This window comes from Phalacrocorax aristotelis, chromosome 15 (assembly GCF_949628215.1).
Source record: "Phalacrocorax aristotelis chromosome 15, bGulAri2.1, whole genome shotgun sequence".
Classification (NCBI taxonomy): domain Eukaryota; kingdom Metazoa; phylum Chordata; class Aves; order Suliformes; family Phalacrocoracidae; genus Phalacrocorax; species Phalacrocorax aristotelis.
This window is the reverse complement of record NC_134290.1, coordinates 4205131-4222882: the sequence shown is the minus strand read 5'-3', so window position 1 is coordinate 4222882 and position 17752 is coordinate 4205131. Positions and strand designations below refer to the sequence as shown.

Here is a 17752-nt window from a genome sequence, read left to right as displayed (position 1 = left end):
GGACGTGGGGAAGAGCTGGGGGACCAGCCCAGGTTACCCCTTGTGGGGCTCAGCACCACGGTGATGGCACCAGCGCACACCGGGGAGCAGCACGATCTCCCTCCCAGTGCCAAACTGGGGAGAACCCCCAGTTTCCATGCTGAATCTTCAATCTGCCTTGAGATGTAGCCAAAACTCTTGTGGTTATTTATAGTTCCCTGCCACAGCCGCTGCCTTTATAATTTGGGGATGTTTCTCAGTGGGGGTTTATAAACTGTGGTTTCATCTTCTCCCTTTTCCTGTTCTTTCAGCCTGTGTAAAGGACGGACTCTCTACTCGGTGGTGAGAGATGCCAAAATTGTCCTGGATGTCAACAAGACGAGGCAGATAGCACAAGAAATTGTGAAGGTACGGTATGGTGCGGGGCCAGTTCGGCCCCGTGGGGGTCCGGATCTGGCCAAGAGCCTGGCTGAGCTGCTCCAGGGAGCAGGAGTGAAGAAGCCAAAGAGGCTGGGCAGGATAGCACATCTTGGCTTTAAAATCCAGGTTTTTTAGACCTCTCTCACCCACTTTGAGCTGAACTGGGGTGGCACCAGGGCTTCCCGTGGGCTCTCCATGCAGTATTGAGCTTGGGGGCTCATGCTGGCCACAGCTCCTCTTCCCCCTAGGAAGTGCAGGTGGTTAAGTCCAGCTTTGCTGCTGTGAGCGAGTTGCTAGTTGGATATTCCTCTCCTCTTGGGAAAAAAAAATAATAATCTGCAGTTGGCCTGAGGTTTCCATGTCTCTGTAGTGAAAGCATCCCTGCAGCCAAGGCGCCTGGGGAAGTCAGTGCCGTGGTGCTCATGGCAGGGGGCTGTGCGTGCCATGAGGCAGAGCACACGTACATTTTTCAGAGCTAAAAAAGCTTTTCCTTTCACAGAGATGACTCAAAGTGCATCGTCAACACTTCAGACATGACTGTATAAATAGATGCCGGGGAGGATCCTCACGTGGCAGGGTCAAGCGCTGGGAAGTTGGGTCCTGAGCCATCAAAGCTTCCCATGAAGTGTCTGCAGTGGCTCGTTTTCCCAAGAGGTGTTGAGCCGTCTGCCAGAGTAGGGTTGTACTGTGATTCCAAACATATTTAACACCAAACGATACCAAAAGTATTTGGCACGTGTCCTACCATGGGAGCCATGACACTAACCCTGTGCCCTGCTCAAGGTCAGCCAGCACCTCCAGCCCACAGCAAGACCAAATAATCTGGGACTGAGCTCATGTTTAACATATTTCTATGAAAAAAAAAAAAGTAAAAAAAAGTTATTCTGGCAGATCTTAAACCCCCTTGAATATTCAAATCCATGTTATAAATCAGAATATCTTCTGCAGTATATTCTGAATGGTGCCATTCCCCTGCCTGTGCTTATGCTGCCTCTTTTTAGATTGCCTGTTTTGTGTTTGTTTATACCCAGATTTAGCAAAGTGCATGATGTTTTTAAAGTAAATTCCTCAAAGTCCTTCGAAGTCTCTGGGCTCTGGGCAGGAGCTGACAGTTGAGCATAGGCTTAACCGCTTTGCTGAGCTGGCGTTGCAAGGGGTGTCTTGGAGTGGCAAAACCGTGGCCTGAGTTCAGGGTGCTTGGGACAGCCGAGGGCCTCTCTGCTTCACTTCTATTTTTGATCTGTATTTTCCACTTTTTAAAGATGATTTTTTTCCCACTGAGGAAATGTCTGAGGCATCACATAAGTTTGCCTCATATTTTTTCCCCTGACTACCACTGTGCTTGTGCTCAGGGTTCTTGCCTCCCAGATGTTCACAGCAGGAGGTAACGGCTCTGTTCAGCCCCTTTCTCTGTGTGTGGGTTACACGGCTTTATGTGGGTTGGGGATTTGAGTACTAGGCTAAGAGACTGTTGGCTCCTGCAGCTGCGTGTGCATTAGGAACGGGTTGGAAACCTGAGAGTCCTCGGGGTGTTGCGAGGCATTGCCAGCACAGGGGAAGTATCACTGGATCTCTGAGATGAAAGCATTGCCATGAACAATGTCAGCCATGAGATCTGCTGAAGATCAGCATGGATGCATGCAGACCTGGTTGTAGGCCCAGCAGCAAGCCAGCTTCCCTGCGTCCTCTCCTTGGGAGTACAGGTTTGGGTGCTCCTACTGCAAGCCGCTGCAGGGCAGAGGGACTTTGGGTCTGACCCAGGTCCCCGTAGGAATTAGCAGAGGTCTGATGGCAAAGATGTGTGATGTAGGTGCTGAGCCTAGGCTCTCCCTACACACTGGAGTGATCTTTAAGACAGTGGCTCAGGGTTGCAGGAGAAGGTCCATCACACCCCTGTCGCAGCTGCCTTGGTGCTGTGCCCTGGACACATGGCCCACCGCTGGTGTACACCCGGACGAGCAGCTTCTCTGCCTTCCTACCTCTCCGTGTCAGCCATCAGCAGATGTTAAGGATGTTTTGGTGGACTTGGAGGTGGCTGGTGTGGAGAGGCAGAGGAAAACCCAGACAACTCAGTTTGGCTGGGCTTGGGGCACCGTTGTCCAGAGAAGCTGGAGTCAGGACCACGGCGGAGACTTTAACTCTCCTAGCCGGTCACGGCTGTTGTTTGACTTTATCCTCTGAGCCCCCATATGTGATAGGAGAGCTGTTAAGCTTATTGGATTAGTGGGTGCAAGGGCTCTCGTTATGTTGTGATCCTTCGGAGGCAGAAGTTAATTTATTTAAGAAGCGAAGCCGGCAGAGGGAGCTGGCTTTTCACGCACACCGGGCAGCCGAGCAAATTAAGGCATTACTGGGCCGAGAGTGTTTTCTCACAGATCATCCAGGGGTGAAGGCGGCGGGGATGGAATTTGCGGTGGGATCTGTGTGATACCCTGCAGAGCGAGGCAAGGGATTTGGGTTTGCCGAGAACTCCTTGAGAAATACCTTCAGCAAAGGCTTGGCTGGCTGCGTTCGGTGATTGCATGAGAGATGCATTCCCATCCTTGCTGGGTGAGCATGGGTGCCGAGTCCCTGCTGCCTGCTGTGAGCTCCCGTCAACCCTGGCTGATGGGAAGGGGCTGCAGAGCAACCCCGTGGTGCTGGGTCTCATCTTGTACCATGGACCCCTGGGGCCCTGCACCGCACCTGCAGGAGGAACAGGCTCACGGCATTGAAATGCTGTTCCTTTCACAACCCTGGCACCTTGTGAAGGTGACAGTGACATTTTAAAGCTGTTTTTTAAACCTCATCATTATTTTATGTGCTGCAACCCGGAGACCCCTAATTAATCCTGGTGCCTGGAAGGTTCCGGCATCCAGCTGAAGCTGTGGCATCTTGGGGCCAGCCACGGTGCCAAATACTTTCCTTCCTCCAGCACCCCTTAGCAGAGGGCCTTTGGGATGTGACCGCCGAGGGGTGCAGGTAAACCCCCATGACTCGCTGGGCTTGGGTGTTTGCTGTCCCCAGCAGCACACTGCCCTCAGCCTTTCCCGCTGCCCCTGGAGCAGCGCCCTGTGGGTTTGTGCCGCTGGTGGGTCCTTGGTACCTTCAGGGTTTCTCCCATGTCCTGGGCATTTGCATTTGAGGATTTCTGGGTTTTTCAGGCTGCTTTCCCAATTTTGCAGATTGTTTCTGAATTTGGATCGTGCCTCGCAGCTCCATGTCAGCTGCAGACTTAAAAATACATTCTTGTTCCACTACCTGCGTGGTTAATGACGATACGTGAAAAGATCAGACCTAGGATGGACAGCCATGGAAAGCCAGTTAATAAATCCTCTCATGTTAGTCAGGGACCACTGGTATTTGCTCTTAAGGAACAGTTTGCTGGCCTGCTTGGCATTTATCCTCTGGTAGCTTCCTCTAGACCAAGTTCCCCTAGTCTGCTTTTGAGAATGAAAAGTGAGACAGCAGCAAAAGCCCTGCTGAAGTCAGGATAAATGGCTTTTATCACCCTCCCTGTTCCCAGAGCTGGTCATCCCGTTGAGCTGAACGTCCGCCACATGGAGCTGTCAGCAGTCTGCTTGATTTACCGATGCTAAACAAGTCAGGTGCAGGGGAGTTTGAATTTCCCACCCATGGCCTTTTTTTGCATCATTAGCAATAATTTTAATTAACCACCAAGTAGCTTTTCCTAGGGGAAAAGAATTAAGGCAGGACTCCTGCGGGTGCTTGTTTCCAGACTAATGGTGTCGGTGTGCACATAGGAGGCACTAATGGCTCAGCCAGGGTATGCGATAGCGGTGATGGAGAGCTTTGACTTATTACCCTTCTGCTCCCAGCCCAAAAGAGAATAAAGGCAAAAATATCATCATCATCAATTTCTCAGCGGAGGATTTGAGGAAAGCGACTGCCAGTTTGGTTTGCCACTAATTTTTCTTGCATAACCCATTAATCAGGAAGATGAGTGGGCGCTGTCGCAGCCGAGACACCTGCACTGTGATCCCGTCGCCCTCTATAGGCACCACCCGATGCCCGTCCCAAGGCAGCGACCCCCTGGACACCTGCTTTTTCTGCAGGGACATTTGGGGACCTGCAGCCTTTGGCTGTGGCCCAGCCTAGCTCGGTAGTGTGCATGTGCCGCTATGGCACAGGGATGCTCACAGCCGGGCTCTCCCCATCTTGGCAATCGTGGGGCTGCCCCTGCTCTGGTATTAACCTGTCTGTTTGTGCCGCTTTTTCAATTTGGGGGTATTTTACTCTTTCTTCCATCCTAGGGAATGGGCTACCTGCATGCCAAGGGGATCCTTCACAAGGACCTCAAGTCAAAAAATGTTTTCTATGACAACGGGAAGGTGGTGATCACAGACTTTGGCCTCTTCAGCATCTCGGGAGTTCTCCAAGCAGGCAGGTAGGACATGGTGTGGTGGAAATACAGGCGTTCCTCCTCATGCCCTAGAGCTCCCCTTTGAGCTAGGAACAGGGGGAGGGAGCCCAGAAAACTCCTCTGCAAGTGCCCTTCTGGGTCTGCAGCCTCAGTAGATGTGAGGATGAGGTGCCTTTGAGAGTCCTGGGGCTGCCCCGGGGGATTTCACCATCTCACTTCCCAGGATTTTGCTTTTGAGGAGGCTTGCTTTGCGAAAAGAGCAAGATATGTAGCTCCTGCAGAATCCACTCTGCGCCATGAGTGGTGCTCCCTTGAAATCCAGCTCCACACTGGCATTGGTTTGCAGTGCAAAGCCCCAGAGGGATGGTGAGAGCAGGGCTGGGGTTTCCGCAGCAAGGTAGGTCTGGGCTCAGCACCAAATGGCGAAACAAACCTCTCTGCTCCTTGGGTGTGGAAGTTGCAGCTTTGTTTTGATTTGATTTTTGTTTCATTTATTTTTTAAACCTGGTGTTTAAAAGCACAGTTGCTTTTAATTGGTAGGAAGGAGTACAACGCTGCGTACGAGTCTCCAGCAGTTTGATTCAGAGAGGCAGGGCTTGGCCCCCAGCCAGGTCTCTTGGACCCAGCGTCTTCCCACAGGATGCATCATTTCCATGGCCAAACCACCCTGCAGCTGTCCAGGAGATGCTCCTAGGGCTCCATCTCACCAGGGCCGGCAAAGCCGGTTCATTCCTTGGCCTTTCCCTAACACCACCATTATAATCCCCCAGCATCTGCTTCCCCTCTTGCCTCTGGACTGATGAGCCGTGCAGCCGGAGCGTCAGCCCGGGTTGAGCGGTGCCATGCCCATGGCTGTCCCCCAGCCACTCCTGTGACCTTTTGAGTGCTGTAAACATCTGGCCACGGTGCCTGCGCTGAGCCAGGGCATGGAGCAAGACACAGAGAAAATGAGAGCCAAGCTTGGGACATTTACAGCATTGTGACTTTTTTGGTCTCTTTGGGTTTGGAATCAAGCCCAATTGGTAAATGTTCCTTATTAAAGTTTTTTTTCCAGTGCTTTGGGAAGTTTTCCAACTGTAGCCATAGCAGAGCAAAGAGCCTCAGCAACCACGGAAAGGAAGAAAAGCAAAGCTGGGGGGAAAAGGAAACAGAAGAGGGGAAAAAAGAACAAAGATTATGTTTTCTTTTTTTGTTAGAACTGGGAAAAAAAAAAGAGCGTTGCTGACTTTTCCCAGCAGGAGAGTGCTTTTTCACTAAACCCTTTGTGTTAGAAGCAGCATGGGCCAAGCGCAGCGTTATCGGCACTGGCAGCTTGGGCAGGTTTCCTCTGGCAGCACAGTACCTGCCTTCTGCTCCTTTCGGTCTCCATCACCTCATATGATGGGGTTCGTCACTGGAGAGGTTGTCGTGGATGATCATCGCTTTACGGCGAAGAGGCTCAGGAGATAAAATGCACCTCGGAAATTCGATATTTTTTTGTCTAGTTTCCCGTGTGATGAGGTCAAAGGATTAGAGGAAAAGGCAACAACCACCTCTCTCCATCCCACGCCTCTCGCAGCGAGCTGGGCAGTCAGCCTTTCCATTCCGCTTGTATAAATATCATCTGGTTTTAGCACAAACTCAGCCAAAAGGTTGGGAAGCCCAAGAAATCCAGCAGTGCTGCTGCTCTCCCTGCAGCAGAGAAGTGGGTTTCGGCTTTGGTTTAGCAGCTGGGCAGGGCGTTTGGGACTTAGGTCTTGCCAGGATGAGGTTACAGCTCATTCCAGCAGTCGTAAAAGGATTTGGGTAAATATGGCCAAATTTTGCCAGGGACCTTTGTTATGAAGGTCAGAGATGCTCTGGAGATAAAATGAGAGATGAGACACTGGGGAAATAGGGTATCTGATGGGGGCGACCAATGTGTGGCCATCTCTGCCCAGGACTCGGGTGTCACTTAGGGGGGAAAGTCCAGGAGATTACTCAGGAGAGAAAGGGTGGTCAGAAATGCAAAGCTGGACAGAAGTAAGCAGTGTTTTGCTAGAAAAATGGAGAAAATGGGGAAATGTCCTGCCCCAGGAGCTTTCAGTGTGGCTGCCCTGGACTGCTGGTGGCACATGTCTTCTGTCAGTGGGGGGCTGAGAGAAGGCTTTGGGGATCCACGTTCATCATTGTGAATTTTGAAGCATCAAATGTCTGCAGGTCTGACTTCCCTTTTCAGGGTGGGTTTTTTGCTGGTTTGGGCTTCTCTCAGATGAAGAAGAGTGATAAAGCCCAGTTTTGGGTCCTTGGAGGCTTACACAGAGAAGCATGTATGGAGAAGGGAGCAAATTTTTGCAGGTCAAGTTAAGGATGGTGATATTGCTTCAGATGTGAATGAGAACTACAAACTGGCCTGGTTTTTCTAGGGTTAAAAAAGGACATGGCTTAAAGCTCCTCCTTGTCCTAGAGCAGGCTCACCTTCACTTCATGAAAGCATCCAGCACAAGGAGTTTGTAGCGTCCATCCGTGCCGTGACACGCTTGTGCTGCTGAAAAATGAGATGGTTATCACAACTACAATACATTCTGCAGAGACTTTGTAATCCAGTGTCTTATCCTGGTGAAACCATATTTATTTCTCCTTTTTTCAAACATTGTTGGGCTTGGTAGGGATGCTCTGTAATTAGAAGGGAGCGCGAGGTAGGTCTTGAGTAGTCCAAGGAGCTCTTCTGCTCTTGTTTTTGCCTTGGGGTTGGCTTGTCCTTCAGTGGATTTAAAGATGCTTGGCTGGTTATACCGCTTTCTGCTAGTGGAAGTGGCCAGGTCAGTTACGAAGTGAGGCAAACTTTTGTCATGAAACCTCAAATTGCTGTAATTGAACCACATTTGGGATTGCATTAAAGCTCAGCTCTTGTTGCTGGAAGCTCATAAACACGTAGCTGCGTGCTCAGGCATATGTCAGCTTTGCAGAGAGACGAGGCTGGGCTCACACAGGAGCTGCAGAGCCAAATCCAGTCCCCAGAGCATCCCGAGGCATGCCTGAATGCCGCTCCTGGGATATCACAGCATTGGACCACTTGAGTGAGAAAAAATAAAAGCCCCAGGTGCAATCCTGGTCTTGCTGAGGGTGGTGGAGCAGATCTGAGTGCTGCCCACTTAGTCCTGCTCCCTGCTGCTTGCCCAGAGATGGAGGCCGTAGACACAGGGAAGGACAAGCAAGCTCCTCTGCATCTTTTCTAATTGCCCTGGTACTTAATGCTGGTTTGTAATTAAGAGCCACACAGGGTTGGAGGATGGCGGCGGGAGCTGGCTGGGGAGCTGAAAGCCTCCCTCCTGTGCCAAAGTGCTCTCACCTACGGCTCCTGAGGCTGGAAGGTCTGTGCCTCGCTGGAGCCACTGATTGCGGCGGTGGCTCTGACACAGCAGGGCGGAGAGGAGCCGTTGAGACCCCAGAGGGGGCATGGAGGCTTAATCAGAAATTCCCTGGACTGGTAGCGTCCTTCTCTAGGGAGGGTATTCCTCCAGTCGCTGCCAGACCCGGGGGTGATGCCTGGGGAAAGGGGTGGTTTTGTGGCCAGGAGGACCCAGACTGCATCATCTTGGGGTAGTGCATGTTCTGTGCACGCAGCTGTGGGGGAAAAAGCAGCCTGGATGGTGTCCCCTGGGACCTGGGCTCTGGGATTTGGCTCCAGCAACCCCAGAGTCACCCCTTACCCCTGCATGTCACCATCCTCAGGAGGGCATCCAAGCTCAAACAGGGAGAAACTCCTTGACACGAGATGGTGGGCTCCTCCTTCTCTGGCCCAACATGACATGGGACAGTTTTTGTTACCTTCTGCAAAACTACACTGCCCATTTTGGGCCCGGACACACAATCAAGCTGCTTAATGTGTTACCACCACTGATGGTCCCTGCCCATTTCACTGCCTGGAGACCCTTGGATGCCAGTGGTGCATCCAAGGTGCCTGCTGGAGGATGTAAAGGATGAAGAAGCAACCAACATCATCCTCAGCTGTTGGCCAAAGGAGCCTAATATATTTGTACTGAGCAGGGGACCTTAAGGAGGTAAAGATGACTGAGGTTAGCTGAGGGGCTTGTGTGGGGGATTAATGATGAAGTGAAATCCCTGGGTGGCAGCCTGGGATTCAACAGCATTGTCACAGCAAGGATCAGCCACTACATATCGTGGGGCAGGTGATCATAATGAAGCCAGGCTGCTCCCACGGCTGATGGCATGGGAGGCTTGGACACGAAGGTGGGCTAGAGGGGCAGACCCTGCATCCCCGTCATCAGCCCAGCAGAGCCAAAGTTCCCCCTCCCCACCATCCTGTGCCCAAATTGTACCCTGACGCCTGGCGGGGACAGGCATGAAGCCACTCTGCTGGCATTTCTCAGAGCGGCTCTGAGCAACAAACCAACTCTGCAAGGGTGCCATGGGGAAAACCAGGCTTAAATGCCCCAGGGAGAGGGTGGGAGGGCGGGGGGGGCTGCTCGTCGGTGGCATGATGGTGATGTCCCCCCCCAGCGGTACCCACGGCTTTGGCTCCATGTTTCGGCAGGCGGGAGAACAAGCTGAGGATCCAGAACGGCTGGTTATGCCACCTCGCCCCTGAGATCATCCGCCAGCTCTCGCCGGACACCGAGGAGGACAAGCTGCCCTTCTCCAAGCACTCGGATGTCTTTGCACTGGGGTGAGTCCCTGCGGAGTGGGCAGGTTGCAGAGAACTGGCACAGTTGTGTCATGTATGAGCTGCCCTGAACAGCTGGGAGGGGACAGGGACACTGCTTGCCGCAATGCCAAGGGGATGCTGCCTGTGGGAATCCCCATTGCTGGGCTCAGAGCACCTTCCCGCTTCAAGAAATTTTGAGTTAAAACCCCTAAATCTCCAAATCCTCTTGTTTTGACTACAGACCAGGGTGGCTCTGGGCAATGTGATCTGGAGCATCCTGGGGGTGCCAGCCTGGGGTAGTCTCTCCCCTGCATCCTCCTGGGGTGAGTACCAACGAGAAGGTGCTCTGGATGTCAGCTGGGGATGCAGAGGGCTGGGGACACAGGTCTGGGACCCCCAGACACCCCAATTCTCCCCACCAGCCAACTGTAGATGGGCTGACAGTGGTGGCTGCCACTGCAAGCTGGGGCTGCTGGAAGGAGAAGATGCCAAAAGGCCAAGAAGAGGAGAACTGATGAGACTCCTTCAGCAAACTGGTTCATTGCTCCTGCTGTTTGTCTGAAAGCAAGCCTCCCTTATGGCAGGAGTCCAATCATGCCCTGATAAAACCTTTCTCAAAGTGGATGTAGGGCTGGGGGTTTTACCCAGAGGATTAATTTTCTCATGGATACCTTAAAGGCTGTGCAGATTAGTGTGCGTGGGGCTGTTATCGGAGGCGATATTTTCATCAAAACCACAGTAATTACAGCTGAAAGGGTCTGGCCTTTTTTTTCCCCCCTCCCTGAGGTATAACTTTAGCACAAAAATAAAGAAGTAATTAAGGGATCATATTGAACTAAGTGAGAGTTTGTTACTTAGACTTAGTTTTTCCTCTTTTCTTTGAGTGTGAGCTCTGCCCTTACGTAAAGCATGAGTTTCCTTAAAAGATTGAAAGATTTCCCCACATCTTTTTTCCTTTTTCTTGTTTCTGCTGCCCTCCGCTGAGTCCAGGAGGCTCACAGATGATCCAGAGGGTTATTGCCATTACAACTTCCCTGTAGAGATTTGAGGATCAGTGACAGCAAGAGGAAAAGACCTTTTAAAGACTCCAGAAGACAGCAGAAACCTTAAATTAAAGTGCGTGTGAGGGCGGTGAGGAGCAGGGGGCTGAGGCTGGCAGCATGTGCTCACCAAAGCCTGTGAGACCGTGGCAATAATTAATATTAGATGCATGGTCTTCTTGTGCAGAGGGAGATGGAGTAGCAGACTGCTCTCCATAGCACCACCCATACCCCAGGAAATGCAGCCCAAATATTTTGGATGCATCTGAAAGTGGGAAGGTGAAAAATTAAGTCCCAAACTCCCAAACAGAAATGTGAATTTAACTGCACTGGATGCACTGAGGCACCTTCAAAATCCCTGCTCCTGCCTGAGCATCTCATCCTGTGCCACTGGGACCTGCCCCTCTCCAGCCCCCCAATTTCTCCATGTCCACAGCACCAACAGGCGTCTCACATTTTTCAAAGTTTTGGAGATTTACAGCCAAACTGTGCATATTTTTCCAAAATCAGGAGAGATGATTTCCAAAACCAAGGACACCCCCATCCGAGAGTGATCCTTCATTTATCAGACCCTCTCCACCAGATTTTTCCACCCTAATGCCATTTTAACCCTGTTTCTTGCTGCTTTAACTGGCTGTGATGGCACCCCTTGATGGGAACAGCAGCTCCAGGGAATTTGCCTTGGAAATCGGGGCCAGGGCTGTGGGAGTCGGGGCTCATCCAGCCTCCGGGTACCAGAAAATGAGGATGCAAACCTCCCAGGTGGTAGCGGGGGCGGAGGACCGTGGGGGCAGCTGCCAGCTCAGCCAGAGATGCCCTTGTTTTGGGATATTCCCTTGGATTTGGGAGTCCTCACAGAAAGGAGGGCTTGGCTTAGCAATAAAAGCTGTGCACAGCAGATGGCTGCAGGTTCACGTGTGCCATCACCTGGTGAGGGTGCCGGCAATGGTTCATGCCATGGCTTGGATGGCTTTTTGTGATTTGGAGCGATTTTTGCAGAAGAAAAAGGGAAAAGTCGGAGTGAAAGTGAATGCTTGGACTCACCCTTCCCCAGTGCACACTGCCCCACGCAGCTGGAGCAGGTGGCAGGGTTAGAAATGCCAGCCCAGCAGCTGGACCACGTATTAACCCCCCACATCATCTATTAAGCTGCTCCACGGGCAGCGGGGTGAAGCGCTATTACAGCCCAGTGGGAGATTCCCACTTGATGTAACAGGCTGGCTGGCGGCTCTGCCTGTGCCTCTGCCCATGCCTCTGCCCGCGCTTTCCATCAACCTTCATCGTCCTGCCCTTGGGCCAGGTTCTTACCTGGTGTAAACTGGGGGCTGCGGCAGGCTGGTGGCTTGCTCTCGGCCAAGTCGACCGCCTCAGTTTCCCTATCTGGAAAATGGGAGAGGTGATATCTCTGTAATGAGGGCTGAGCACCTCTGGTGTCGTATCTGGGATAGAAGCATCTCCTGGATGTGGATGATTTTGGAGCAGGGAGAGATGGTGGATGTGGGAGCAACGGCCAGATGTCCCCTCTTGGGATGCCTCCTCATCCCCTGACACCCACTGTCTCCCAACAGCACGATCTGGTATGAGCTGCACGCGCGAGAATGGCCCTTCAAGACGCAGCCAGCAGAGGCAATAATCTGGCAGGTGGGAAGCGGGATGAAGCCCAACCTCAGCCAGATTGGGATGGGCAAGGAGATCTCGGTAGGTGTTGTGGGGCAGGCACTGGATCTCCGTATGTGTGCGAGTGGAGGGGGAATGTGGTCCACTGGTGCATGCCCTGGGTGGAGGGTTCGATTTGAAAAACACTCTGTGCTGCCCAGGATCTGACAGCAAAAAAGCAAGGGTTCCTTCCCTCCTCAGCCAGCGAGGCTTGGTCCTGCTGCTGTGGCACAAGTATCTGCTCAGCTCACACGTCGCCTCCACCCCAGCCCTTCACAAGAATGAGGTGATAGAGATGGGGTGGACACTGGGTGTGGGGGTTATGGTGGGAGAGGGACTGGCTTGGTTTGCTCATGTGCTCACCCTGTGTGGCTGCAGGACATCCTCCTGTTCTGCTGGGCCTATGAGCAAGAGGAAAGACCCACCTTCACGAAGCTCATGGACATGCTGGAGAAACTGCCAAAGCGCAACCGCCGCCTTTCCCACCCTGGGCACTTCTGGAAGTCGGCAGAGTAAGTCCCTGCCCCTGCCCCTGCCTGTCCTTCCCCACGCTGGCAGGCTGCTCTGCCTGCACCCCTCAAGGTGCCACTGCCACAGCTGAATGGCTGGTGTTGGCAGTGGGGGAGCAGGGGGGCAAGGTGTGGGTATATTGTTGCCACGGGGGGGAGCAAGGACAGCTAGGAAGGGTGGTCACAGTGTGCTGTACCCACGCCAGCTGTCACTGCAGTGCTGGCTGTCCTTCTTGGGGTGAAAAAGCCCATGAAAGTAGTTAGAGATGATCAGGAGGAGCCCAGCGATGTGCTCCACCAATGCTGGGAGGGAGAAGAAGAGTAGGTCCAGGGCAGGCTGGAGCTAGGACCTTGGGGTCATCTGCTTTGGGGACACTGGCCAGGGCTCCAGTGCCTGCATGTTCACCATGGTCAGAGCAGCTTTCCCTCCTGGGAAGGTAGTTTTTCCTTCTTTTGCCCAGATTTAACCAATGTGGGGGGGGATGACCTGCCCAGGGTCCCTCCCCTGACCTGCAGCCTGCATCAGCCATCGCAGCTTCCAGCGGTGGGAGAAGAGCATGGCCTCTTCTTCTCCTACAGACAGTTTGTGGCCAAGTCCTGCTCCGTTTCATTGCTTTGGCTTAGTCACATCTCTCTCCTTCAGCAAGCGCAGTGTAAATGGGTCCCCAGCCAGGGTTTCAGGATCTGGCCTGTTGGTAACAGCAGGAAAAATGCAGAAGAATCACTTAGAAACTAATTTTCTTCCCTGGAATTCATCATACTATGACAAATAGGACCAAAAGCCTAACCCATGTGGAGGCTGCATGCACATGGGAGGATTTTTCCTTCTCCTGGCATGAATCCCCAGCCTGCAGAGGCTGGAAACTGGGATGGAGGCGGGGAGGGAAAGGTGAGCTAACAGAGAGAAGTGAGGGCACTTCAGACTGCTTCAAGCATCCCTCTTGGGCCCCGCTGAGGGTTAGAGATGCTGATTTCTTCTCCTGCATCTAATAACCAAACCTCCTCACTTCCTTATCTTTGTGGCAAGCACAGGCAGCCCCAGGGGTGTGGGTGCAGCAGGATTGGCCCCTGTGCCACCTCCCATCCCCGTGTGCTCAGGGCTGACGAGGGGCTCCTAGGAACAGCACAAAGCCAGCAGTCCAATGGCCCCCAAATCACCCAGAACATAAGCTGTTAATCAGGAGGGAAGTTAATTACCAATCCGTGCTCCAAGCAGGCACCAGGGTGGCTCCGGCAGCCGGGCAAGGAAAGCTGAAGGTTGATGAACCTCAAAGCAGCAGGCTGCGTAATTGCTCGGTTGGGTTTGGGAAGGTTTTGTAATCACCGAGCCGTGCTCTGCGTGCCACTGGCTTTGGCTGCCTGGCAGCTTCCTCTTAATTACCAGCCCCATCTTTTGCTAAGCGTGAGGGGAGGGAGGATGCTTCAGCTCGGCATTCACTATCCATCCGAGCTGCCTCCTTTAGGGACTCAGCTCTGGCCACTGTTCCCATGTTAGGTCGTGGCTTCCTTGCAGGGAAGCCCAGGAGCCCTCCTTGCCCAGGAGCCCCAGCTGTGTGCAGGGATGAGCTGCCTGTGGTACCCGAGGGCTCTGCCATCCCTGCACGAAGGGGGCAGGGGACAAAAGCCCCTTGGAGGTCCTGCTGCTGGAAGAGCTTGCATGTATGTGGACGGGTGAGGTGTGTGGTACCAAACAAGCCCTTTGCCCTCTACGTGATACTAAACCTGAGAGCTGCCTGCACCAGGAAAACCTAAATGGGGCTGGTGGGGAGGTGCAGAGGTGCACGGCTTCCCACAGTGCTGCTGCGTTCGGGGGCAGCTCTGTGGCAAACCCATCTGGGGAGGCTTTTTGCAGCCAGCTGCCCTGCAAAAACCCATGGTGCCGTGGGATGAAGTGCCCAGTGCTGACTCTGCTGTGTTGTGTCCCTTCCAGGCTGTGATGGGAGGAGTTAAGGGATGGTGCCTTCCTCCCCCTGTGTTCCTCCTCTTCCTCTCCACTTCCCAAGGCACTACGGAGGACCAGCAGGTGCCGTGGGCCGACAGCAGGATGGGGATCATCCTCTTCCCCTGCAGTGTTTCACCCCGTGAGGCCTCTCTGCAAGGGCTGGAGGAGCTAAGCTGGTGGCCAAGCCCCGGAGAGCCCTGGGGACACCCGGCTGCAGCAGGATGGGGACGGCGGGCGGTTCTCCATGCACATGGGGTCGGGTCTTGGGCTGGTTCCCTGCCGAGCAGGGGCAACCCATGAGGCAGACAGCTTCAGTTTAACCCCAGGGCTCCTCTGATCCCAGTCAGCATGGTCAGTGCTCATGATGCTCAGCTGGGGAGGGGTTGCTTCTTGATTCTTGGTGGGTTTATTTAATTTCCTTTTTTTAAAAAAAAAAATGACAAAAAGGGGGAAATATTGCTTATTTGTGAGTTTAATGCTGGAGCCTGCCAGGGCCAGGGAGTGCTGCTGCTATTAGCTGCCCCCCACAGGGAAATGCATCTGCAGAGCTGGAGCTGGAGGAGTCCTGATCCCCCACGCCTCAGCAGCCCCTTCATGGGCAGTGGTGACCTTTCACAAGTGGCTTCTCTACCTCCCAGCCATGCCCACTTATGCTCCCCCCCAAGGTCTCCCTCTCGGCAGGGTGCATCTCCACATTCCTGTTAATTTAGCCATTTACCCTGGTACGTATCTAATCAGTGAGCCTTTCCCTCTCGCCCGCCTCGGCGCTGCTTTGCTCTTGGCTTTGACCCTCGCTCCTGAAGGCGCTGCCGAAACCCCGGGTTTGGGGTTGCTCGGGGCCGGGCAGAGCAGAGCAGGGCAGCTGGGGCTGGGATCCTTCCCCTCTCCTGTTGCCTTCCCCGGGCTCAGTGCTGCAGCCGGGAATGCAGACAGGCTCTGGTTGTACAGAGCACCTCCCTTCCCAGCCCCACACACAGGAGCTGCGGACATCCCAGCTGAACAAGCAGCCATGCCCAGGACCGTTTTCTCCTGCATATTCATCTTCCATCAGCCAAATCCTTGACCTCCCCAAAGAGATGCTCTTTGGGCAGTGTCTCAGAGCTGGTGTAGACATCTGCTGAATACTGTGTGCTGGTATTTCCCTCTGCCCGTCAGCTCAGACGGGCCCTCGAGCCCATTAGATAAGCTGTCAAGTAACAGATGATAGCAAATTGCGTTTTCAGGACCTTATTGAGCGTAATTGCTTGACAGAAACCATCCTGAATAATTCAATCGTAGTCTAAGTTAACGTTAATTTGGAGACATGATGAGGGTCTGCAAACTAACCAGCCTGGTTTGTTTGCTGCTCCTCTAACTCCCCCTTGCTATTGTTTGAACCACTTTAGCATAAGTAAATGAAGATTAGGAACCTAATTGTGGATAGGAAGAGATGTTACTTTAATTGTGGGGGCATGTAAGAAGGTGCTTTTATTTCTTAAAATTTGCACACGTACATACGTATAAAGTCTGAGGTGGGCAGGAGCCGGGGGGGCAAATCCAGCCTCCGAGCTGGCTGGCAGAAGGTTGGTCTGGATGAGTCTCCTGGTGATGCTTTTGGGGTATTTGCTGCGCCACGTGGTCGCATCTCGCTCTATGATGTTTTGCACGAAGTGGGGATAAGGCAGGGTCACCTGTATCTGCCTTTGATGGTGAGGCCGAGTGGGATGAGTGAGCAAGGGCAGGATGAGCCCTCGTTTGTGCTAATTGCTCACTGCACCGGGCAGTACGGGTACTTTGTGGTCCCCTGGGCATGATGCTGCAGAGCTCAGTGTAGGTGGCTGAGCATCACCTCGTCCCAAAGGATGCTTCATGGCTGCTTGCCCTCTGCCTCCTTTGCATCCCACCTCTTCCCTTGCTGATATGCACCAGCTTCTTCATCCCACCCCGGGCCACAGAGGTGATGTTCTCTGGCACCCACCTTCCCTACCCCAACCCTCATCTGCTCTCTCATGCCCTCTCCAGCCTCTGCGCCTGTGCGCAGGTGTGCCGTAAACGTTGCACTAATCCTCAGAGTCTCTCTGAGTTTTCACCAATGCCTTCACCCATGGCGGTCCTGGGTTCTGTGGGAGGGAGCGAAACCCCACTGCTGGAGGTCTCTGCTGCCGGAGGTGGGGGGGGTGGGTGCAGGGAGGTCTTACCATCAATCACCGGTCCCCAAACCACATTCAGATGGAGAAAGGTGGTGTCCTTCTCACTTGGCAGTTTTAATTTCTAAGTAGCCGTGAGCTTCTTAGGTGTGCAGTAGCCAGTGGAGCATGTTGGAAAGATGAAGGTGATGCCAAGGGCAATGCTTAGCATGAGGGATGGAAAAGTGCTGTAGCCTGACAGATGTTGTGCAGATTTATGGTGGGAGGTACAGGATCCCTCTTGAAAGACTTACTGTGGGTTTGCTCTCTGCCCCAAGCCCTCTACTTGCCTGAAAGTCTCACCTTGACATACTGCCCTGTGGCGTCTCACCAGCCCTTGGCAGATCTGCTCTCCTTTATCAGCTGAGACTCAAGGAAACAAGCGAGCTGACGAGCATGTTGGTTTGGTCCTCATGGGAGCACAGGGCTCTCTGCAGCGGCCTTGGCCAAGGATTTCTCCCCTGGATTTTGGGCTTCCACAAGGAGTTAAGTGCTCCTATAGCCAACAAATCTCATCAAATCTCCCCTCATCTCCCTCCTTTTTCTCCCCGCCTTCCCTCACTGTAGTGTCTCAGCGGGGCTACGAGCAGAGCTGTTGCACAATAGTATCGATGGAAAAATAGCTGCTCTGTATTTATCATAAATTAGCTCAGAAGAGCAGCTCCTTCCCTTCCATTCAGTGCAGCAACGGTTGTTTATGCAGCCGTGTTATTTGCATCATGCCTGCTTTTTTTTGAAAGTCTTAATTATTAAAAAAAAAAAAACCCAAACCAACAAATCTTACTTTTTTGTTATTCTTTGTTTTTTGACTCCGGCATTGTGCAGGGTTTTTTTCCCCCCCAGTTTAAAAATATCCAGCCCTTCAGCAGGGAGAGAATGTAGGAGAAGCTCTCCACAATGCCCTCTAATAGGAGACCCGAAGGAGCGAGAAGGTCCATCCGGTGGCTCAGTTTAGCTGCGTGAGCTAGAGGAGAGACGGGTTATTTCCAGATGCACCAGGCGAGAGCAGAGCTAGTTTTAGCACAGTGGTGTTTTCAGCAGCAGCTTGAGA

At 52.9% G+C, this 17752-nt stretch overlaps 1 protein-coding gene across 1 annotated transcript in view; it reads left to right on the top strand.

Moving 5' to 3' along the window:
- Nucleotides 1-12601, top strand: part of KSR2 (kinase suppressor of ras 2) — an 83441-nt gene extending 70840 nt beyond the window's left edge. The window contains exons 16-20 of the mRNA XM_075110729.1: nt 291-387; nt 4653-4786; nt 9279-9410; nt 11998-12127; nt 12464-12601. Coding sequence (XP_074966830.1) covers nt 291-387; nt 4653-4786; nt 9279-9410; nt 11998-12127; nt 12464-12601 — 631 coding nt within the window. The remainder of the gene's footprint in view (nt 1-290; nt 388-4652; nt 4787-9278; nt 9411-11997; nt 12128-12463) is intronic.
- The last annotated feature ends 5151 nt before the right edge of the window (nt 12602-17752 follow it).